General features: G+C 45.6%; 1 protein-coding gene across 1 annotated transcript in view; it reads right to left on the bottom strand.

The window, feature by feature from the left end:
• Positions 1 to 23,269, bottom strand: part of GSR (glutathione-disulfide reductase) — a 63,794-nt gene that overhangs the window by 24,923 nt on the left and 15,602 nt on the right. Inside the window, 3 exon segments of the mRNA XM_077476117.1 lie at positions 1,802 to 1,888; positions 4,439 to 4,538; positions 10,129 to 10,183. Coding sequence (XP_077332243.1) covers positions 1,802 to 1,888; positions 4,439 to 4,538; positions 10,129 to 10,183 — 242 coding nt within the window.

Below are 23,269 nucleotides of genomic sequence, written 5' to 3'. Positions count from 1 at the left end.
GCTATCTTCTTACCAGCATAAGAGGCAGCTTTAGTAATTCAGCTGCAGGAGAAGAAAGGGCAGCAAGAGAGCAAGGGCAAGGTTTTTATAAGAGAATCAGGGTATACTCTTTGCAGAGACACTGTCATATTGCCCTGTATTGGCAAGTTGATAGGGTCTCTTTTAGGGCTGCAAGTAACTATTATTATTAGTTGGCCGATTATTGTTTTGATTAATCGGATATTATTCTTATAAAAAAAATGTGATGTATAATTTAATTAATATGTATAGTTAAAAAAAAGGTAATTTATTATTAAATATCTCTGTGCAGTGGTAAATCTAAATAACCAACTATATGGTTAGAGAGCAAAATAGTGGGGTCAAATCGATGTTCCTTTTTGACCACAGTAATGGGAAAACTTGAAGGAGCAGAATAGAATACTTCTTGGGCAAAGGAATTTTCATACAGTGCATGTGGTTTTTGTTCAGAAATTACATTAATTACAATTAATTTTAAAACTAAGTGTTAAAAGGTAGTGAAATTTTCAAATGACATTCTTTCATTCAGTGAATGTACAAAGATATTTCCTATAATTATTCTCATCTGAAAATTGATCCGTGTGGCCAGCATAAGGCTCGGTTCACACCTATGCAGATTAAAAAACGCAAATTGCAGCAAAAATGCATTTCCATTGAAGTTTATTGAAGCAAACCAGCAAAAAAAGCACTGTTTTGTCCTTCACCCTTTCCAAAAACACAGCAGCTGAAAGAAGCATAGCTGTAAACGTGTTCCATAGGAAACCATGTTAAATGAACTGTAGTGCGTTTCTGCACAAAGTACCAAAAAACGCATAGGTCTGAACCAGGCCTAAGACGTTTAGTAGTAGCAGCATGCTTTTTTTTGCATCACCATGGGGTTAAGAAAGCTAAAATGAGCCCTTTATAGTACAAAAAGAGCAGTGAAAGTAATAATATTATATATATATAAAAAAATAATAAATAAACCCAGAAGTAGGATATATGGGCATTTTACTAGGAGTCAGACATGAAGCTATATGAAGGGGGGGAAGGGAGATATTTTTATACTTATATAGTATATATTTTATACTATATTTGATACTTTTATATTAAAGTAGTACTAAAAGCGGAGACACTTTTTTCATGGATATGATCATTTTAAATATAATTGCACAATACTGGTAAAAGTATACTTTAAATGTAATTGTAATGCCTTATATTACCTCCAGTCTATCAGTCTCCACCTTCTCTGGGTTCAGATGCTGATCTTCCCTGCACAGAGTCTTTAAAGTGATTTTTTTTTTTTAAAACAACAAACATGTTATACTTACCTGCTCTGTGTAATAGGCACAGAGCAGCCCTGATTCTCCACTTCTGGGGTCCCCCACTGACGCTTCTGGCTCCTCCTGCCTTCAGAGTAGCCCAATAGCAAGCTACAAAGTATTGTATAGAGTGCTCATATAGCAAGGTAAAAAAAAAAACTTCTGCCTTTAGAAAACTGGTGGCCCTCCAGCTGTTGCAAAACTTCAAGTCCCATGAGGCAATACAAGGCTGACAGTTACAAGCATGACTCCCACAGACAGAGGCATGATGGGACTTTTTTGTGGGGGGTAGATTTGCAACAACTGGAGAGCTGCCAGTTTGAGACCCATGCTTTAAGTGGACAAACTCTAAAAGAAGACTAAAATTGCACAACATTACAGGAAAAAATGTGATATCACGTTTTCTGATTTCTGTTAGTAAAGTCATTTAACAATTGCAACACGATGTGAAAGTTACAGAAATCCACTAGGTCTTAAGTTACCTCTGCATATTTCCAAACATCAACACCTGCATTTTCAAGTTCTTCTGTGCAGTTTGTGCTAATCATGGAATCAAATGTCCTCAGCACCTGTAATAACATGAAAATTACATCAATAATTTGACAGCTTGGTAATTATGGAGTGTTATCAATAATTAAATCAAAGGGTGCTGTATGTAAGCACTTATAAATAATGATGTTCCTTCTTAAGCCTTTACGATAGTACATGAAGCAGTGGCCAGTCCATAAGGGGCGCCACCCCCCTAATCTCTATGCGCCGGCCCCTAATCTCCTTGCGGGGCGCCGGATGCATAGAGATGTTTTTTTTGTTTTAAGCACACGATTCGAGACGGAGGAAATAATTGGCTTCAATTAGGCTCTAATTGGGCTCGGGAGCAGAGAACTGCGCCCCAAGCCCACCCACTAGTGACATTAGTGAATAAACATTTGCTATTGTCTTTCTGCTTCTCCTCCCAGCCAATGAGGACAGGAAGCGGGTCCGGATTGGCCGGGGGGAGAAGCGACCAGATTAGCCTGGAGGAGAAGCTGGGGAAGCTGCCAATGACATGGATGGGGTAAGTGCGGGACTGGCGGGCTGACAAGCTTGTTTGCACTGCCCCAAAAAAAAAAAAAAAAAAAAAACGGAGCACCAGCCGCCACTGAGTACATGTATATATGAGAACTGACGGAAAAAAATAAAATAAAAGAAAGGAAAACATATTTACATGTTTCACTCATTAGAAGAATGTTGTCTTTCACTCTTTTCACATAACCTATTGGCTTTACTAAAGGCCCATACACACGATCAGACTTTTTGACAACAAACATGCAAATTAGCTGTTTTGGAGCAACATCCGACCGTGTGTATGCTCCATCGGACAAACTTTTTTGGTTTTCATCAGACTTTTGTTGGCTGTGTGAACGGACAAACTTTCTGGCAACAAAAGTCCGATGGAGCAAAGTCTGATCGTGTGTACAGAAAACCATAGGACTTTTGTACAAAGTACAAACAGGCATGCTCAGAACCAATGCAAAAGATCAAAGAACAATGCAGAAGTTGACCAAAGGTGGCGGTAAAGAGCAGAAAAACCACGTGATTTGGTGAAAGTTGGCTGAAAAAGTCCTGCTGTGTGTATGCAATACAAGTTCAGGGCCGACGCCCTTTGTACAAAAATCCAAGGGAAAGTTTGTACAAAGTCCTATCGTGTGTATGAGGCTTAAGACTGTGCAAAGTACAACAGGCAATAGCAACCAGTCAAACAATCTTCTGTAGTCAAATCACTGAAATTCTAATTCACTCTGAAATATTGGCACATCATCATTGTCACAATCAAACTAGATATCTGCCCCCTCTCAGAGAAATGAGCACAGATGTCGATTAACCAATTCCACAAATAGTTAAGAGCCGAACAACAAAAAAACAAAAAACACACCACACACACACACAATAAAAATCAAATAATAAAAATACATACTTACCAGCTTTTAAAATAAAATGCATGACTGTCCCCAGAAGTAAATATAGCATCAGTCATGGCACCCAGCAAAGTATTCCACAACAGTGACAATGACCCAATTGGTACACAACGCTACTAAGTGACAGATTCCCGTGGGGAAAGGTGAGGTCAGTGACCAAATTTAGTCAATGAGGTCCCCTTGGATTCCTGGTGGTATTACCAACCAGGAATCTGTCTTTAAGGCCTCATGCACACTGGACGTTATAAAAAATGGCAGTAGCGTTAGCTGTAGAATACGTTTTGCAGCATTTTTGCAGTAGCGTTTTTTAACTTTTTTTTTTTAAAGCAAAACTATATTCCTAGATAAGCTTGTGGCTCAAACGCAGGTAAACGCTGAATGGCCACGTTTTTAAGCTTTTAGCAGAGATAGAGCGTTTTTACAGCTGAAAACTCATCTTAAAACCCACTAGTTCTGGGGGTTTTTTTCCAGCCAGAAAACTCCCCTGCCAAAAAAACGCTGGTAACAGCCTATGTGTGCATGGACACATAGGATATCACGCTGGAGAACTGTTAAGCCCCATACACACCATCAGTTTTTCTGCAGAATTTTTCCTCCAGATTTACCAAAACCATATAATATGAGGTCAAACCTTAGGAGTTTCAATGTGTATGCAGACAGGCCCTTCCACTACACAGTTTTGGAAAAGCTGAAGGAAAAACATAGCAGAAAAACTGATAGTGTGTATGGGGCTTTACTGTTGAAAAAAAAAAACAGCAGCTATAAAAACATCCAGTGTGCATGAGGCCTTAATGGGTGTACTGCCCACCTGACTTTCATCACGATTGACTTCCAACTGGCTAACTGCCAGTAAACTGAACACCAATGTATTCAACCAATACTAATTAGACGTAAGCTTATTCCTTGGTGATGATATAGCTGTAATACTGCAATGTTTTACATGTAAAATTCATACATAAAGAGCTGGGAAATTAATATAAAAGTTGTCCTATAAACAGGCAAGTAAATGCTTATATCTAAAACTTTATAGTGGTGCAGTTAAAAGTAAAGTATCATTCCCTTTCATTTTATGTTTTGAAATGGCCTTATGACATATTGCAGAGAACACTAAACAACATTCTAAATAATTCATCAGATCAATCAGAGAGGACTAAATATTTCTACCTTGTCCTGGCGAATCAGCAGAGCAGCTCTAGATCCTAAAGCTGAAAGAATGCCAGCTATCTCAACAGCAATGTAACCAGCACCCACAATGACACTCCGCCTAGAACAGAAACAAAGAAAATGCTGAGTAAAACTGGCACCTGTATATGCCATTTTATTTTAGTTACAGTAGAACAAGTGCAAATATTCACAAATGATTGAAGCAACAGTGACAAAATGCCCATTGTTGGAGGATTGTGTCTGCATTGGCTTTAACTGATACACACAAAAAAAAAGTACCCATGGCAAAAAAAAAAAAAAAAAATAGGATTTTTGTACTCACCGTAAAATCCTTTTCTCTGTAATTCACCGACCGACACAGCTCTACTCTGTACCTACATGGGTTGTATAGCCTGCCATTAGGAGAAACTAGGCAAAATTGTTACACAATACACAGAACTTTAATCTTGCCCGGGGGGGGGGGGGGGGCGTGCTATCAACCCTCCTCCTGCTGCTAGCTGCTTCAGTAGGAGGGATGGGTGCTGTGTCGGTCGGTGAATTACAGAGAAAAGGACAAAAATCCTATTTTCTCTTATTTTCACCGACCGACACAGCTCCTCTCTGTAACTACATGGGACGTCCCCAAGCAGTGCCAAACGAGGGGAGGGAAAAACAGCATCCACCATGGCAAGTGGGAACTAGTGAAATTAAACCCACAAAAAAAAAAAAACAGCAGTGTGGAAACTCCACCACAAAACCGGGCATCCTCAACAGGAGTGATCCCCCAGACCGCAACCTTGCGGAATAATGCAACAGTGAAATACGAAACATTACTGTGTTTTTATCGAAAAACCAGGGAAAAAACTCAATAGCAACTACACAGCCGCCTGCAAAACTTTGCAGCCAAAACCAGCATCAGCTGATGCACTGACGTCTACCTTGTAAAACTTGGTAAACGTATGGACAGACGACCAGGTCGCAGCCTTACACACCTGAGCGACAGACGATTGGTGTCGGAAGGCCCAAGACGTTCCAATTGCTCTTGTAGAGTGGGCCGTGACTTGAAAGGGAGGCACCTGCCCCTTCAAGTCGTAGGCTTGGACTACAATCTGTCTGATCCACCTGGAAATGGTGGCTGACGAGACTGCCATACCCTTCTTAGGACCAGCCACCGAAACAAACAGTGAGTCTGACTTCCGAAAGGAAGCTGTGACAGACAAGTACACCTTCAGAGCCCTAACCACATCGAGAGCGTGAAGGGCCACCTCTTTGAGGTGCTTCGGCTTAGGACACAACGATGGTAATACAATGTCCTCATTGATATGAAATGCCGAGACCACTTTCGGTAGAAAGGACGGTTGCGGACGCAACACCACCTTATCCCTGTGGATGACCAGATAAGGCGACTTGCAGGACAATGCCGCCAGTTCCGAAACCATCCTGGCCGATGTGATGGCCACTAGAAAGACCACCTTCTGTCAAAGGGTCAACAGAGGAATCTCCCTGATATTCTCAAACGACGGCTTCTGAAGCGCCGACAACACCAGGTTCAAATCCCACGGAGGCACCGGAGGATGCACCGGAGGGACTACATGGTGCACCCCCTGAACAAAAGTACTCACTAGTGAGTGAGACGCTAGGGGTCGCTGAAAAAAGACAGCCAAAGCTGAAATTTGCCCCTTGATGGTGCTCAACGCCAACCTCTGGTCTACACCTTGCTGAAGAAACAGCAGGATCCTGGAAATAGAGAAGGAGCGCGGATGCCACCCTTTCTCCTCACACATGGAGATATAGGCCTTCCAAGTACGATCGTATCCTGGAAGAAGATTTGCGCGCTCTCAGCATAGTCGGAATCACCGATTCCGACAGACCCCGATTCCTCAATACCTGGCTTTCAACAGCCAGGACGTTAAAGACAGCAATGGTAAAGCAGGGTGAAAGATTGGACCTCGAGATCCAGGGACAACTGAGATTTGTCCCATTTTGTCAAGATCTCCTTCTGCGGGACTCTGGAGCCAGTACTTTGGTAAAGACTCGGGGGGCTGATGCCAGGCCAAAGGGAAGAGCCACAAACCGGTAATGGGCTTCCCCAACTGCCAAACAGAAATTTTTGATGCCGAAGGCATATGGGTATGTGCAGGTATGCATCCTGGATGTCTAAAGACGCCAAGGAGTCCCCTTGATGGAGTGCAGCGACTACTGAGCGAACTGATTCCATTCTGAACCTCTGCACTTTTACAAAGTGGTTGAGGGCTTTTAAGTCCAAGATTGGACGTAGCTCTTCCTTCTTGGGAACCACAAACAGATTTGAGTAGAACCCCTGGAAGCGTTCCGAGTCCGGAACTGGTACAATCACCCCCTGATTCAGCAAGGCCCTTACTGCCCCTAGCAGGGCCTCCCAGCGAACCGGAGACGTGGGTATGCTGGAGGGGAAGAATCTGTTTGGCGGCCAAGAGAGAAACTCTATCTTGTAACCTGCGGAAATCAGATTGCAGACCCATTGTTCTGATAACCAGGAGGTCCAACAGGCTGCAAACTCCCGAAGACGACCCCCCACCCGAGACACGGGTGGGGGCAAACCTTCATGCGGTGGCACTTTTGTTCGCAGGCTTGCGGTTCCAGGGACGCTTCTGACCGTCCGTGGACGTCCTGTCGGGCTGGGGTCGTTTTGCCGAAGCACCGGGCGGACGAAAAAGCCGATTGTGAGCGGAGCTGTGTTGCCTGCAGCATGGCTCCTTAGTCTTCCTGGCCTGTGGGAGTAGTGTACTTTTACCACCCATGGCGTTTTTAATAATGTCACCCAACTAGACTCCAAAGAGCAGTTTGCCAAGGAAGGGAAGATCCGTCAAGGCTTTCTTGGATGCCTGGTCAGCAGACCAGCATTTCAGCCAAATAAGGCACCTCAGCACCACGGCTGACACTGAGGCCCTGGATAGCAGAGGGAGAGTACCCAGGGCCGTGTCACAAACATACTTAAGGCCATGCACTAGTTGGTCTGCTAGCTCCACGCAGACAGGGGAGGCATGCTGCTCTCCCAATTCGCGGTGCAAAAGTTTTGCCCACTCAGTGTCTGCGACACCAGTGTGGATGCCAGTACAGGTCGCACGGCTGACCCCACAACCGTAAACAAGGAACGAGCCACTGCTTCGGCCTTCCTGTCCGTGGGATCCTTGAATGCAGGAGTCCCTCAACCGGAATTGTGGTTACTTTATTTAACCTAGAATCTGGGGGGTCGACGACCAGAGGAGCCGACCACTTTTTGAGAAGGCTTTCCTCAAAGGGGTAACACACCGCCAAGTTTTTGGGGACAGAAAAGGTCCGTTGCGGGCGACCCCATTCCCTGTAGATGAATTTGTCAAAATAAGTCACCTTAGGTGAACGTGCTGGCTTGTGGGACCCAAAAGGGACCGGTACATGAGCAAAGGAATCCGCTGGCTCCTGAATCTTCAGGGTATCATGCACAGCTGTGATAAGTGCTCCAACAAGCGTCTTGTCGTGCCTGGACCCCGGACGGGGAATCATCCTCACAAACGGTCCTGGTCAGCCACGTCTGATAGGTCAGAGCAGGGGTCTCCAGCCGCAGCAGGGCCCGAGTCTGCATCAGAGCTCTCCCAAGAGGACGGGGGGGGGGGGGGGGGCAGGGGCCTCTTACGTGCACCTTTCCTGCCACGTGCCACCTCTATCTTAGCAACATATGAGTCAAGGAACGCCGTCAGGGTGTCCATGACCACTGCACTAACCGCAGGTGACCCGGTTGATATAGCCTGGATTTCTGAGGAAGAAACACTGAAGCCATGCTGACCCTATCCTGTCTGCCACCTGCAAGGGGACTTAGGACAGTGAACGTCCCACCCTCCTGCTGCCACCGTGTGGGGGGGGGGTACTCAGCACTAGACTCACCACCCTGGGGTGTTCTGCGAATGCCAAGAATAGTCCCTAGGAGGTTCCCAGATGCAGAGAGGAGAAAAAATTGTGTCAGCAACAGCAGCTCTAACAGCGGTGCAACGATCTGCAGAACAGCTTCAGCGTTCAGCACAGAGCCATCCAGTGTCCCACACACACAGTGGATACAGGAAGTAACAAGAGAAAACACATGTTATGCTGTCACAAGAGGCCATCGGTGAATAAAGCATTCAGGCTTTCACAAAATGGCCGCCAATGTAATCAATAGGAAACTTAAGGATTCCCAAATCCAAGATGGCCGCCAGAACGGCGCCATGCGGTGAAGAGAGCAAAAATAAAAAACGAGTTGCCTGCCGACAGACAGACAACCTCCACAAAAACTGCTTTTCTGGGACCCTCAGACCTGGACCAGGACTGACTAGCAAACGCACAGAGCCCCCACAGGTGAGAAACAGCGACCCCCCACACACACATACACCGCCCGCAGCGCATGCAGACATCCCCCTCAGAGGGGGAAGGGAGGGGTGATAGGGACTTGGGAGAGAAGATAAGGAGGTGAGGTGGCCCCCGAATCGACCCCCCAGGGAATGCCCAGCTGCTCACCCCGCCGAGGCAGGGAGAGCCGTACTTACCAGTCCTGAAGAGCTGGGAGACATTCCATCACAGACCTACACCTGCGCAGTTACAGGGTAGCTGTTGGCCTCGGTATACTGTGATCCAGATATATGTCATATGTATACCCCGGAGCATTGAAGCTCACGACCACCTCTGGAGCATGAGGTATGTAGTGGCCTGCCGAGCCGTAGCTGCGGCCTGCTCACGCTCGATGGCCGGACTGGGGAGACTACAAGGATATCATTAACCAGCCTGTCACCCAGCCAGCAGTTGATAGAAGATCTCAGGATCTCTCATCTTGCGCAAAAAGCAGCAAACCTGCAGTAAAAATATGGACCGAGAGGCCCGCAGGGTTTCCTAGGTCATTCTCCTTGCTAGGCAAAATAAAAACTGAAGCTGCTAGCAGCAGGAGAAGGGTTGATAGCGGGGCGGGATTAAAGTTCTGTGTATTGTGTAACAATTTTGCCTAGTTTCTCCTAATGGCAGGCTATACAACCTATGTAGTTACAGAGAGGAGCTGTGTCGGTCGGTGAATATAAGAGAAAATAGATTTTATTTTATTACTTTACTTGCAGTGGGAGAATTAAATCAGAAATTGGTTGCTCTGGGAAACAAATGAACCGTTCAGTTGCTATAATTTAGATCATGGCTCCCTGAATTTTTATTTATAGCCAGCATTTTTTACCACAAACTAAGACACAAAGAACCTTTTTTTTTGTTGGATTGTCATATCTGGATATTTTTTTAGCAGCACTGTGGCGCGTCACTTTACATTTTTGCTACATTATACAAACAACCTCTACTAGAGGTTGTTTGTATAATGTAACAAAAATGTAAAGTGAAGTGCCACAGTGCTGCTAAAAAAAAAGTTTGAGACTCCAGCAGTCTAGTCTATCATAAGCAACTTGCAGAATTAGTTTTAGGTGCTCTGGTCAAACACATAGAATATCTGCCAATGTCAAACATTAAATACCCAAGTCAAATGTCCAGATCATGCAGATGAAAATTGCATTTTAATACACAGATGTGGAGGTCTTTTAGACTACTGTTTTAAAAGTGTAGGGTGTGCTAGGAGAAGCGGGCAGTTTATGGCTACATTACTTCTAAAACCTGAAACGCTGACTTTGGTTAATATCATAATATAGATAACTATTGTTCCAAACTATAAACAAATTATAAATAAAAGTACTTACTTAGGCAGATCTTCAAGTTCAAAAAATCCATCACTTGTGATACCTAAACTTGCACCTTCAAAATAAAACATCACAAATCAGTTCAATGATGTAATCAAAATGCTGCAACTATAATAAATATATGCCATCATTTCTAACTAAACCCAACATTTTTTTTTAGTTTAGGATATAGCAGGGAAGGGTTAGCAATCCTGTTGGCTATTATTGTTTGTGTACCCACTAGGGAGATTTTACCTCACTTTATGCCCAAAATGTCTAATGGGTACACAAACAATAAAAAGCAGATGGAGGATTTTTTGTACTCACTGCAAAATCCTTTTCTTAAAGTCTATTGAGGGACCTAGGAATTCAGATATTGTTCAGTTATACTACCGCCTACAGGAGAATTGGCAAACAAAACAAATGTAGGTCAGCTTCAGGAAAACCCCTCCTCTACCCAGGTTTGTAGAAAGCAGTACCATGAGTGTGAATAGAAACACTGGGGGTAGTACTGGTGTCCCTCAATGAACTTCAAGAAATTTTATGGTGATTATAAAGATCATATTATTTTCTTGTCAATTAAAGAACACAGGAAACCAGATCCTGTTGAGATGCCCAAAATCCAACCGATGGCTAGGCAAAACAGCAAAAATAGCCAACAAGCCCAAGAAGAGAACCGAGAACTGCCTGCAGCCCAGAAAGCACCATAAAGCAGAACTACATTGCATCCGAGTGCCACAAACCAAAAGAACCATTTAATTCATTTTTAATATTCAAAGCAAACCCTCCCATCCATCCATGTCTCCATGTTTACTTTGCTAAAAAAACACCCAAGTATTTCTGCCCATTGTCATCTTGCATAAGGGCAGAGGATTCATTTATAAATATATAAAGATTTGTAGCGCTCAAGTCTAATTACAGTGACAATCATAAATAAAAATTGTTCAAAATGTGTACATGTTGCAGCTGCATGATTCTGGCTAAAATGAGAAGTAAGATTTTTTGGCTTTGACTAAAGATCACGATTCTCTCACGATTCTCACGGTGTAACATCATCTTTCACATTATACAAAAAAACTGGGCTAACTTTACTGTTGAGTTTTCTTTTTAATTAATTGAAATTTATTTTTTCCAAAAGACTGCTTTTGAAAGACCACTGTGCAAGTACAGCGTGAAATTGTTTTTCAACAACCGGTATTTTGTTTTTTAGGGTCTCTGCTTAAAAAAAAAAAATTCAAGTTAGACTTACCGGTAACTTGTTTTCCAGGAGTCTTTCAGGAATGCACCTGAGAGAGTGGCTCCACCCACTAGGAAACAGGAAACGCCAACTCCATCAAAATTTAAAAAGGAGGCTTCTCCCCACAGCTGGAACACATAATCAGAATATGGTTAGTCACAACATATATAAACAAGAAAAGGGTGGGTTGTTGCTGTCCTGAAAGACTCCTGGAAAACATGTTACTGGTAAGTCTAACTTGAATTTTCCCTAAACTCCTTTCAGGACAGCACCTGAGAGGATAATCAAGACTTACCAACTAGGGAGGGACAACAGCCTGCAGAACCTTTCTGCCAAATGCCTGATCACTGGCTGACATAAGATCCTGTCTGTAATGACGGACAAACGTTAGATAACTTGACCACGTAGCCGCCATACAAATTTGATCTGGGGTGGCACCCGCTTTTTCTGCCCATGTAGTGGCCAGAGTTCTAGTAGAGTATGCTCGTATTCCCAGTGGGAGAAACAAACCCATCTGGGAATAAGCTTTTGAAATAGCTGATTTTAGTCAACTAGCAATTGACCCCTTTGATGCTTGGTGGCCCTTTCTGTTGCCAGAAAAAAAATAACAAAAAATCCAAAGACCTAAAGTCCCTTGTTATTTCCAAGTAATGTAATAAAATTCTTCTTACATCTAAGTTATGGAATAAATTCTCCTTTTTTGCATAAGGCTTTGAACAAAAAGTTGGCAGGATGATTTCATGTAACCTGTTATGAACTGATACTACTTTTGGCAAAAACCCTGGATCTCTTTTAAGTAAATCCTATCTGGGTAAATTAACAAAAAAGGTTCCTTTACTGATAGAGCGTGTAGTTCACCGATTCTTCTTGTGGATGTAACTGCAACTAAGAACACCGCTTTAAGAGTTAAATTCCTTAAGGAGATTGTCTTTAACGGTTCTAAAGGATCTTTTGCGAAGGCTTGCAAAATTACTGACAGGTCCCATTTAGGAAAAGGTTTAGTAGGAGCTGGCCCGGACCTAGCAAGTGCCTTAACCTCCCTGGCGGTATGATTATGTCAGATTTTAGGTGTTGAAAACGGTACAATTATTTTGCATTGAAATTTGGTGTTTTATATTGTAGGCCTGTAATGCTTAGGAACAACTCGCTTAAATCTGTCCAAACCAGAGTCTGATAAAGTTTGAAACACAAAATCATAAATTATAATATAATAAATAACAAACAATATATAATAAGAACACATTTTATTCAATACATTTTTGTCAATAATATAATCAACTCAAAAATTTTGGGCCAAACAAGGGTGCAATATTGCTAGTCATATTGCTTCAGTAAACATCCCGTGTATGGTAAACTTTGAAACATGGGACTGCACAAAGTCCAATGTCACAATCAGGACAATAGAACTTGGTTTCTTTTTGGATTTTCCTTCCAGTGACATCATGCTTTGAGCAACAAACTATGCACATCCTTGTGGGTGCTACCTTTTTTTCAGTTGGTGGGATGTGGTCCATAAAGTGACGACCAGTCAGGCGTTCCATGGTGTTGTTGTAGTCTATAACCACTTGTGGTTTCATGATGTCTTTCTCACCTTTTGTGTGTACCATGACAGCGGAGGTGTTATGGATTGTACTCATTAGGCACACATCTTTTTTATCACGCCATAGCAGTGCCATCATTTTGCCTTTTGGTCAGGCAACCATTTCTCCCGTCTTGAGCTTGTTATTGCCAAAGGTTGGTGGCATGTCACGCCGGTTAGCCCTAAGGGTTCCATAGGCATCTGTTTCGCTCTGTAGGAGGAACTCCCAGTTCAGGAGATGTGTAAAAATTGTCTGTGGTTACACAATAGCCCTGATTCAGCAATGGTTCAATTAAAGAACTGAAGAGGTTGCCATTCCATAATGACTGTATTTTTGGTTGAATTTGGTTCCTTTACCGTTGTATAGGACAGAATTCCAAATATAACCAGTGCTCGATTCACATAACATGAAAGGTTTTACGCCAAATCGTGCCCTCTTTGACGCTATATTGTTTATCCAGCTGAGCCTTCCCTTGTAGGCCATTAGACTTTTGTCTATGCTGATGTCTCTATCTGGCACATAGCTCTGTTGGAAATTGTTCATAATCATCTGATATACCTCCCAAATCTTCTTGAGTTTGGGGGGCTGGATGAGTAGTTTCATCAAATGCTTCATTATTTTCAAAGTGCAAATATTTCATTATCAGGGAAAATTTGTACTCCGACATGACCATGCCAAAGAATGGAGTGGCTAGTAATTTATTGGTTGTCCAATATCACTTCTGCAGGGGTTTCCCCACCACTCCCTGAAGAATTATTAGGCCCAGAAATTTCCAAATGTCCTCTTCGGTCACTGCTTCCCACTTTCTGCTCCTTAAAAACCTCCAAAGTGTAGCAGCTTGTTGCTCCTGGTACCAGTTTGTCTCCGTAACTATTTTTTCAATAAGCTCTTCAGTCAAAAATAGTTGGAGGTATGCCAATAGTCTTATCATCTTCAACATCCACTTTGATACCAGGTGCTCCAGTAAATGGGAATCTTAGGGGCACTACGTGATCCATACCACAGCACATAGAGCACCAATTCAGCACATCACTGATGTCAGTCGTAGGATTGTCATAGAAATTACTTTCTGTGTCTGACAAACTTCCCCACTAATCGCTATCACTCAATTGATTCTGTATTGCTATCACTGGTTTTCCAGCATGTCAAACTGCTTTTGAGGTAGAGGCACGCTTTTTTGATGCCATGGTCGTTCTGCAGTTTCCAGGCAGAAAGTACAGTAAAACTGCAGGCAAGGGCACTGGATAAAGCACTGAGGAGCAAACTGAGGTTAATTTATTAGATACAGTAACGTAATTACAATGCATTGTGTTGTTTATACTTTTTGAATCTGTCGCCGGTTCAACCCCCTTGCCTCGCGACGCTCGCAGGAAAGGGAATCCGGAACACACAGAGGATCGAGCGGAGGATCCGGCTGCCATACAGCGGGAGTACATTGCGGGATCCCAGGGACAAGGTAAGTAACCTCTTCCAGGATCCAGCGAAGCAATCCCAAGTGTGGCTCAGGCTTACCGATAAGGGTACTGAAATCTCACACCAAGCCACATTCGGGAATACCACCAAGGAGGTTAAAGAATCTTGTAACCAAAGGAACTGAAGAAATTGGCCTTTCTAGGTATACTCCCGGGGCACCAACTTGGACTTTAAGAGTGCTAATCGCAAGTTCTTTGTCTGTGCCGCCCCGCCGCCTGGTATGGACTTAAAGGGGAACCCCAACGCCGAAAAAAATCGGCGTGGGGGCCCCCCCAAAGTCCACAACAGACCCTTGTCCGAGCACGCTACCCGGCCGGCCAGGAAAGGGGGGCGAGTGAGCGCGCCCCCCCTCCCGAGCCGTACCAGGCCGTGTGCCCTCAACATGGGGGGTGCCTTGGGGAAGGGGGGGCCGGCAGAAGAACCGAAGGCGGCGACAGAAGAACGGAAGGCGGCGACAGAAGACCGGGCCACCGCCTGCAAAAGAGCTATAAGAAGGCGCGGTGGCCCGGCAGAAGAACCGAAGAGGGGGACAAGACCCCCGAAGACGGAAGACCCCCGGAGCTGTGCAATAAAATATTTTATCTCGTGTGTTGTGTTTTTTTTTTGGGTACTTTTATTTTACAGGTGAATGGGTAGGAGTACATTGTACCCCATACTCATTCACATAGGGTGGGGGGCCGGTATCCGGGGGCCCCCTTATTAAAGGGGGCTCCCGGATTCCGATAAGCCCCCCGCCCGCAGACCCCGACAACCAACGGCCAGGGTTGTCGGGAAGAGGCCCTTGTCCTCATCAACATGGGGACAAGGTGCTTTGGGGTGGGGGGGCCGCGCGGCCCCCCCTTCCCCAAGGCACCCCCCATGTTGAGGGCACGCGGCCTGGTACGGCTCGGGAGGGGGGGCGCGCTCGCTCGCCCCCCTTTCCTGGCCCGGCCGGGTAGCGTGCTCGGACAAGGGTCTGTTGTGGACTTTGGGGGGACCCCCACGCCGATTTTTTTTCGGCGTTGGGGTTCCCCTTTAAGTCCATTCCAGGCGGCGGAGCCCGCGACGTCTCCGTCGCGGGCCCCGCCTACCTTGACACGCGCTCGAAATGAGCGGACTGTTGCCTCGTGTGTGGGCGAGTCCGCTCATTTCAAAAGTTGCGCGGACTTAGTACGACGAACAAAGTTTGCCGTATTTGTCCGCTCAAAAAGTGCCGTGTGTGGGCGTGTTCGTTCATTCAAAAGTTTGAGCGGACTGTTTGACGAACTTAGTTTCGGCAAACAGTCCCCGCGTGTGTACGCCGCCTGACTATCCTTTTTTCCTTAACAGCTGCTCCTTAGATACTAGGCGATGAGGCTTAATTTGGCTATATCCGGGTGGTATACTGTGCCTTGAAGTAGTAAGTTCTGTCTAAGCGGAAGCTGCCAGAGTGGTTTGACTGTCATTTGTCGAATGGAGAAAAACCAGGCTCCTTTCGGCCAGAACGGAGTGATCAGAATTACTTTTCCCTTTGTATTTTCCTGAATGCTAGTGGAATTATCTGAAAAGGGGGGGGGGGGGGCACTTTTGTGTCTAAGTTTTCTGGGCTGTGATACCAAACATTTAAGAGAAAAATCTGGGAGGGGCCTGAAATGGAGCTTCGCCCATTGAATGGCCGGCATTGTCGAAGTCAAGGTTCCCAGGGCTGACATAACCTTTTTGATTGATATCTCCTGGTTTGGTTGTAGCCTGGCTACTACACTCATGACTTTGTTTTTCTTTTCTTCTGGAAGAAAAAAAAAAAAAACCTTTGTTCTACAGAATCTATTTGATACCTAGAAACTGAACTTGCTGAGCTGGATTGAAATTTAATTTTTGAAGGTTCACAACCCAGCCCAAGGTTTCCAAATGACTGTGGGCCTTTTTGTCTGGAAGGGGCAAAGAAGAGGTGGTCGTCCAGATAAGGGATTACCACAATTCCTTGCGGACGGAGAGGAGCAAGAGCTTCCGCCATTATTTTTGTAAAAATTTGTGGGGCGGATGAAAGATCAAAAGGGAGGGTCTTGAATTGCAGATGCAGCACCTTCTTCCCCATATTTATTGCCAACCTGAGGTACTTTTGAGACTATTAGACTATAAGCACATGCAGGTACGCATCTCTTAGGTCAATTGATGCCATGAAGCATCCCTCAATTAAGAGGCCTCTGACCGAAAAGATGGAGTCCATGCGGAATCTCCTGTATCGGACTGGCCTGTTTAAAAATTTTAAGTTGAGAATAAGACGAAAGCTTCCCGACGGTTTCTTTATCAGGAAAATATGGGAATAGAAACTCTGATAACGTTCCTCTGGAGATACCTGAAGCACAACTCCCTGTTGTATCAGATTCCCCTAACAGGTTCTTCATGGCTAGGGCCTTTGTTGTGTCCCTTGGTAGGTTTGTTACAAAGTATCTTTCTGGAGAAAGATCCAAAAGCTCTATTTTATATCCCTGGGCCAGCATGTCTAGAATAAATGGGTTTTCTGTCATGCTTTCCCAGTGAGGAAGGAATTTCTTTTTATCAGCTGTCCTATCTAGAACTGAATTTAGATCAGGGCCGAATAAGAGATCTCCCATAAATGGAATTCCACACAATTTACTTTTGGACGCTGCGTCTGCTGGTCAGGTCTTCAGCCATAGGGCTCTCAGGCTGAATTAGTTAAGGCCGCAAATCTTGACGATATCCTTATCGATTCTGCAGATGCATCCGAAATGTATGCCACAACTGCTGCTACGTTGAAAAGGAATCTAGTATCACCTGCTTGGGTGAAGCTGCTATAATGTGGGCTTTTAGCTGATTTAGCCAGAACTCCATATTTCTAAGAACGCAGGTAGTAGCCATAGCTGGTTTGAGGTTGCCCATGATGGATTGCCAAGCCTTTTTAAGCTGTTGATCCATCCTTTTGTCCATTGGACTTTTTAATAGCCCCAGGTCTTCTAATGGCAAGTTGGTCAATCTGGAAACTTGGGAAAATGGCACGTCCAATTTAGGAACTTTGTTTCAAAGAACCTCGGTCTTGAACGGGAATAGTCTTTTATGTGCTCTTGGGAAAAAAATTTTTTTCTCTGGATCAGCCCATTCCTTTTTGATGGCTTCAGAGATTACTGAATGCACATGGAAAGTAAGACTTTTTGTTTCACTAAGCCCCGCGTACAGTCATGCAGCAATAATTCCTTTTCTTCACCTAAACCCAATGTTGCATAGACTGCTTTCAACAGACTGTCTACTTGTTCTAAAGACACTTTGTATCTTGAAGGTGCATCTTCTGCCCCTTCCTCTTCCTCTTCCCTGGAGCAAGAGGGGGGATGCTCCCCTTGGGTAAGAGGACCAGCTTCAGCCTCTACCGCTGGGATTAATTGTGTGCCCTGAGAGAATCCTGAGGTAGTTGGCAGAGTAAGGATGATGTTGTAAGAGAAGAGCGAAAAGATTTGATAGTAGCATCTAGCGCTTTCTTAACTGAGACGATTAAATCGCTACATGCAGAAGAAGCTTCTTCCTTAACTAAAGAGTCAATGCAAATTTGACACAAGATCTTCTTCCAACCCTCAGGTAACTTCGTTTTACATGAGGGACATCTCTTTTTGATCATTGGATCAGAGCTCTTAGCCTGGCAAAAAAAAAAAGAAAACCAGAGCATCCCAGTGATTCAAACCTGCCTCCTAACAGGCTCACCACAGGCGCACAAGTAGTACAACAGCCAACTCGCTGTGCCCAGACAGGCCCCAGCCAACAGGGGGAAAACAAAAAAAATGGAAAAAGAGAGGCACCACAGTATACAGAATAGACCCCCCCCCCCAAACCCCCTTACCTGGGCCTTGCTGGTGCCTGTCCCACTAGCCGCTGCCACAGAGTCCATTGTGGTGCTGCGTTGTTTGTGGCTTAGAACGCCGGTTTCAGAGTCCATCAGTCTTGGACCGGAATATAGGCACCAGGATCGCTCCTCCCCTCTCCCCCTGCGCAATTTCCAGCAGAAATTACGCTGCGCCTGTTCCCCCTCTTGTGGGATACCTCATTTCCGGCCAACCGAGTCTCTACTCTGCCACCAAAAAAATGGTGGAGGCCTGTAGCGCCGGACATGCTGTCCGCAAACAGCTGCCGCCGCCTAGGTGCAGCCACAGAAGCAGTCAAGCTCTCTTACCAGCTACCCTTGGTGCGGTGTGGGAGGGGCGGACTCTCTGGAGGCAAAAAAAGGTATGGTGGGGTAGGAAGTCTGGCCTCTCAGGACAGCACCTAAGAGACCCCAACTCCAACTAGGTGTTCCCTTCCCAGAGGAAACACAAAAACTGAGGAGCTGTGGGAAGAAGCCTCCTTTTAAAATTTGGTGGAGTTGGCGTTTCCTGTTTCCTAGTAGGTGGAGCCACTCTCTCAGGTGTTGTCCTGAAAGACATTTAGGGAAATATATCTAATGTTTGCAGGTTCTAAGTAATTGTCTAGCAGCAGAAAATACTGATTTTAACTTGAAAGGAACAAGTATCAAAAAAATAAGTTTTGTGTAAGTGGTTAAAGTGGTTGTAAACCCTTACAACACACTTTGGCCTACAGGTAAGCCTAGATTAAGGCTTACCTGTAGGTCCAAGAAATATCTCCTAAACCTACACGGTTTAGGAGATATTTGCCGAAAGACAGGCACCGCTGTCTATGGCGCATGTGCCGTAGACAGCGGCGAACAGGCGCACTGAGCGCGGCACCCGTCAACGGCGAAATGCCGGGCGTGGCGGCTCCCGTGCGCATGCGCGGGAGTGACGTCATCACGGCTTCGCCGAATGACAGTGGCGGAGCGGCGAGACCCACGAGAAGATGGATGCGCCGGACTACGGGGGACAGCGGTGACTTCGCTGGCTCCTGTGTCAGGTAAGTGACACATAATGGACTACTATGCGATACATAGTAGTCCATTATGCTTTACCTTTGCAGGGAATGAAAGAGGAAGTAAGCCCATCAGGCAGATTGTATGGCTTAATTCACATTGCATTTGGACCAAAGTCGTGCAGGACCCTTTTTTTGGTCTGCACCAGAATCGAATCGCATGGGTGTTCACACCCATGCGATCTGATTCATGTCCGAACTGACACTTTGCACAATATGCAAACCGATCTGGGGGAGCCATTAACTTTGTATTAACACCCGCAGCAGTTTGCATAAGGCAGTGTGAGCTGCCTTTTGAGTCAGGTGCGAGGCGGGAACCCACAGTGGATTGGCACTGTTCCCACAGTTCATTCCTTTGATCTAAAAGAACCAGGGCCCCTTTCACATTTGTGGGACCTAAAAATCGCGCGATTTTGCCACGACTTGACACAATGCTTGTGTAATGTTGAGGTCTATGGACCTCAAGTCGCATCAAAGTCAGACCAAAAGTAGTACAGGGACTACTTTGAAGTTGCATAGATATGAATGGTACTCATTGAAAATCATGGAGTACGACTTGTCATGCGACTTTGCAGGCCCAAGTCGCAGGATAAGTCACACAAGTGTGAAAGGAGTCTAAGGCTTCATGCACACGAGACGCAGATGCTCTGGACACATGCTGGACACATGTTTTTAAAAGCTGAAACCGGCGTTTAGAAACGCGCGTTTTGCCGCGATTTTTACCGCGATTTACCGCGTTTGCGTCTAGAAGCGTTTAGTTAAGCTAACATCATAGACCCTCCCCAGCTCAAAAAACAGTATTATTAACTATTTCAGCAATTTTGTGAGACCAGAGTGAGTAGCAGCAGCTGTGAGAGCTGCAGTGTACTTGTATTTAGCGTGTCACTTGCCACGGCACCTGTCACAAGTTGTGGATTGTCCACTTGCCACGTGACTTGCCACGTCATCTGCCACAAGTTGTGGATTGTCTACTTGCCATGTCACTTGCCACATCACCTGCCACGTCACTTGCCACGTCACCTGCCACAAGTTGTGGATTGTCCACTTGCCACGTCACCTGCCACGTCACTTGCCACAAGTTGTGGATTGTCCACTTGCCACGTCACCTGCCACAAGTTTTGGATTGTCCACTTGCCACGTCACCTGCCACAAGTTGGGGATTGTCCACTTGCCACATCACCTGCCACGTCACTTGTCACATCCCCTGCCACAAGTTGTGGATTGTCCACTTGCCACGTCACTTGCCACAAGTGTTGGATTGTCCACTTGCCACAAGATGTGGATTGTCCACTTGTCACATCACCTGCCACGTCACTTGCCACATCACCTGCCACGTCACTTGCCACAAGATGTGGATTGTCCACTTTCCACATCACCTGCCATGCCACCTGCCACAAGTTGTGGATTGTCCACTTGCCACATCACCAACCACATCATCTGCCACAAGTTGTGGATTGTCCACTTGCCACACCACTTTCCACGTCACCTGCCACATCACCTGCCACAAGTTGTGGATTGTCCACTTGCCACATCACCTGCCACAAGTTGTGGATTGTCCACTTGCCACATCACTTTCCACGTCACCTGCCACAAGTTGTGGATTGTCCACTTGCCACGCCCCCTGCCACGTCACCTGCCACAAGTGGATTGTCCACTTGCCACATCACTTGCCACATCACCTGCCACAAGTTGTGGATTGTCCACTTGCCACGTCACTTGCCACGTCACCTGACACAAGTTGTGGATTGTCCACTTGCCACGTCACTTGCCACGTCACCTGCCACAAGTTGTGGATTGTCCACTTGCCACGTCACTTGCCACGTCCCCTGCCACGTCACCTGCCACAAGTGGATTGTCCACTTGCCACATCACTTGCCACATCACCTGCCACAAGTTGTGGATTGTCCACTTGCCACGTCACTTGCCACGTCACCTGACACAAGTTGTGGATTGTCCACTTGCCACGTCACTTGCCACGTCACCTGCCACAAGTTGTGGATTGTCCACTTGCCACGTCACTTGCCACATCACCTGCCACGTCACTTGCCACAAGATGTGAATTGTCCACTTTCCATGTCACCTGCCATGCCACCTGCCATAAGTTGTGGATTGTCCACTTGCCACGTCACCAGCCACATCACCTGCCACAAGTTGTGGATTTCCACTTGCCACGTGACTTGCCACATCACCTGCCACGTCACTTGCCACAAGATGTGGATTGTCCACTTGTCACATCACCTGCCACGTCACTTGCCACATCACCTGCCACAAGTTGTGGATTGTCCACTTGCCACGTCACTTGCCACATCACCTGCCACGTCACTTGCCACAAGATGTGGATTGTCCACTTTCCACGTCACCTGCCATGCCACCTGCCACAAGTTGTGGATTGTCCACTTTCCACGTCGCCTGCCACATCACCTGCCACAAGTTGTGGATTGTCCACTTGCCACGTCACTAGCCACATCACCTGCCACAAGTTGGGGATTGTCCACTTGCCACATCACTTTCCACGTCACCTGCCACAAGTTGTGGATTGTCCACTTGCCACGTCCCCTGCCACGTCACCTGCCACAAGTGGATTGTCCACTTGCCACATCACTTGCCACATCACCTGCCACAAGTTGTGGATTGTCCACTTGCCACGTCACTTGCCACGTCCCCTGACACAAGTGGATTGTCCACTTGCCACATCACTTGCCAAGTCACCTGCCACAAGTTATGGATTGTCCACTTGCCACGTCACATGCCAGTCACCTGCCACAAGTTGTGGATTTTCCACTTGCCACGTCACCTGCCAGGTCACTTGCCGTGTCACCTGCCAGGTCACTTGCCACGTCACCTGCCACAAGTTGTGGATTGTCCACTTTCCACGTCACTTGCCACTTCACCTGCCACGTCACTTGCCACAAGTTGTGGATTGTCCACTTGCCACATCACTTGCCACCTGCCATGTCACTTGCCACAAGTTGTGGATTGTCCACTTGCCACGTCACTTGCCACCTGCCATGTCACTTGCCACAAGTTGTGGATTGTCCACTTGCAATTGCAATTGTTTAAAATATTTTTCTAATGGTTTTTCATCATTTGCAATCATTTTTGAGATTTTTAATGTAAAAAAAAAGGTCACCTTTAAAAACGCTTATAAACGAGGTAGCGGCGTTTTGCCGCGTTTTACCGCGTTTTGCGTCTGAAACATGGAAACTTTTGCGTCTGAACCCATTTTTTTGCTTCTGGAAAAACGAGGTTAAACGCAACTGCATAAAAACGGCAAAAAACGAGACTGTGTGCATGGATACATAGGATAACATTGAATGAGTTCAAGAGCAGTTGAAAAAAGTGTCCAACTGCCTCTGAACACACGTTTAACTGCGTCTCGTGTGCATGAGGCCTTAAAGATACTTAGTTCATAGTTATCTCCCAGCGCTGACAATGTTGATAAACATATGCCAGCTTTTTTTTTGTTTTGTTTTTCAGAGCTCTAAGTAAGTAGAGAACAGCTCTGCACTTACATGAATGAATCATGTAAATGCTGAATAGAGATCGTGAGGGGGGTTAAATCAAGCCCACAATTTTTTAACAATTAATCGTGCAGCTCTAGTAAATGTAGCACCAAAAATAGTCCAAATGGATGAACAAATTAAAAATTAAAATGCCACCATTCCAGTGATAAGTGTACAGCAGTTGTGTCCAAACTAATAGTCCACCACCACTGAGTGAACTGTGAACTCCCCAGAAATAATGGTTGCTGTTACAGCAGCATAGATGCCTTAAAACACATGTGGAAATCCCTCTGGAAATGATGCAGTGGATCACCCCCGCAGATTGCTCTGGCCAGAGTCCAGCTGAGAATAAGCTTACCTATGTAAGAGGTAAGCCCACTTTCAGTACCCACCAGCACTCTATCCTGGCCCTGCACCCCCTGTACTCTGATAATGACTAGCTGGTCTACAAGAAAAGGCCCAGGACCTTTGCACCCCCTGACCCTCTATAACCAAAATGGACGGGA

Source organism: Lithobates pipiens, unplaced genomic scaffold (assembly GCF_037356315.1).
Source record: "Lithobates pipiens isolate NorthernLeopardFrog02 unplaced genomic scaffold, aLitPip1_a1.2 Scaffold_13, whole genome shotgun sequence".
NCBI classification, from domain to species: Eukaryota; Metazoa; Chordata; class Amphibia; order Anura; family Ranidae; genus Lithobates; species Lithobates pipiens.
The sequence above is the reverse complement of the archived record's forward strand: the minus strand, read 5'-3'. Positions and strand labels throughout refer to the sequence as shown.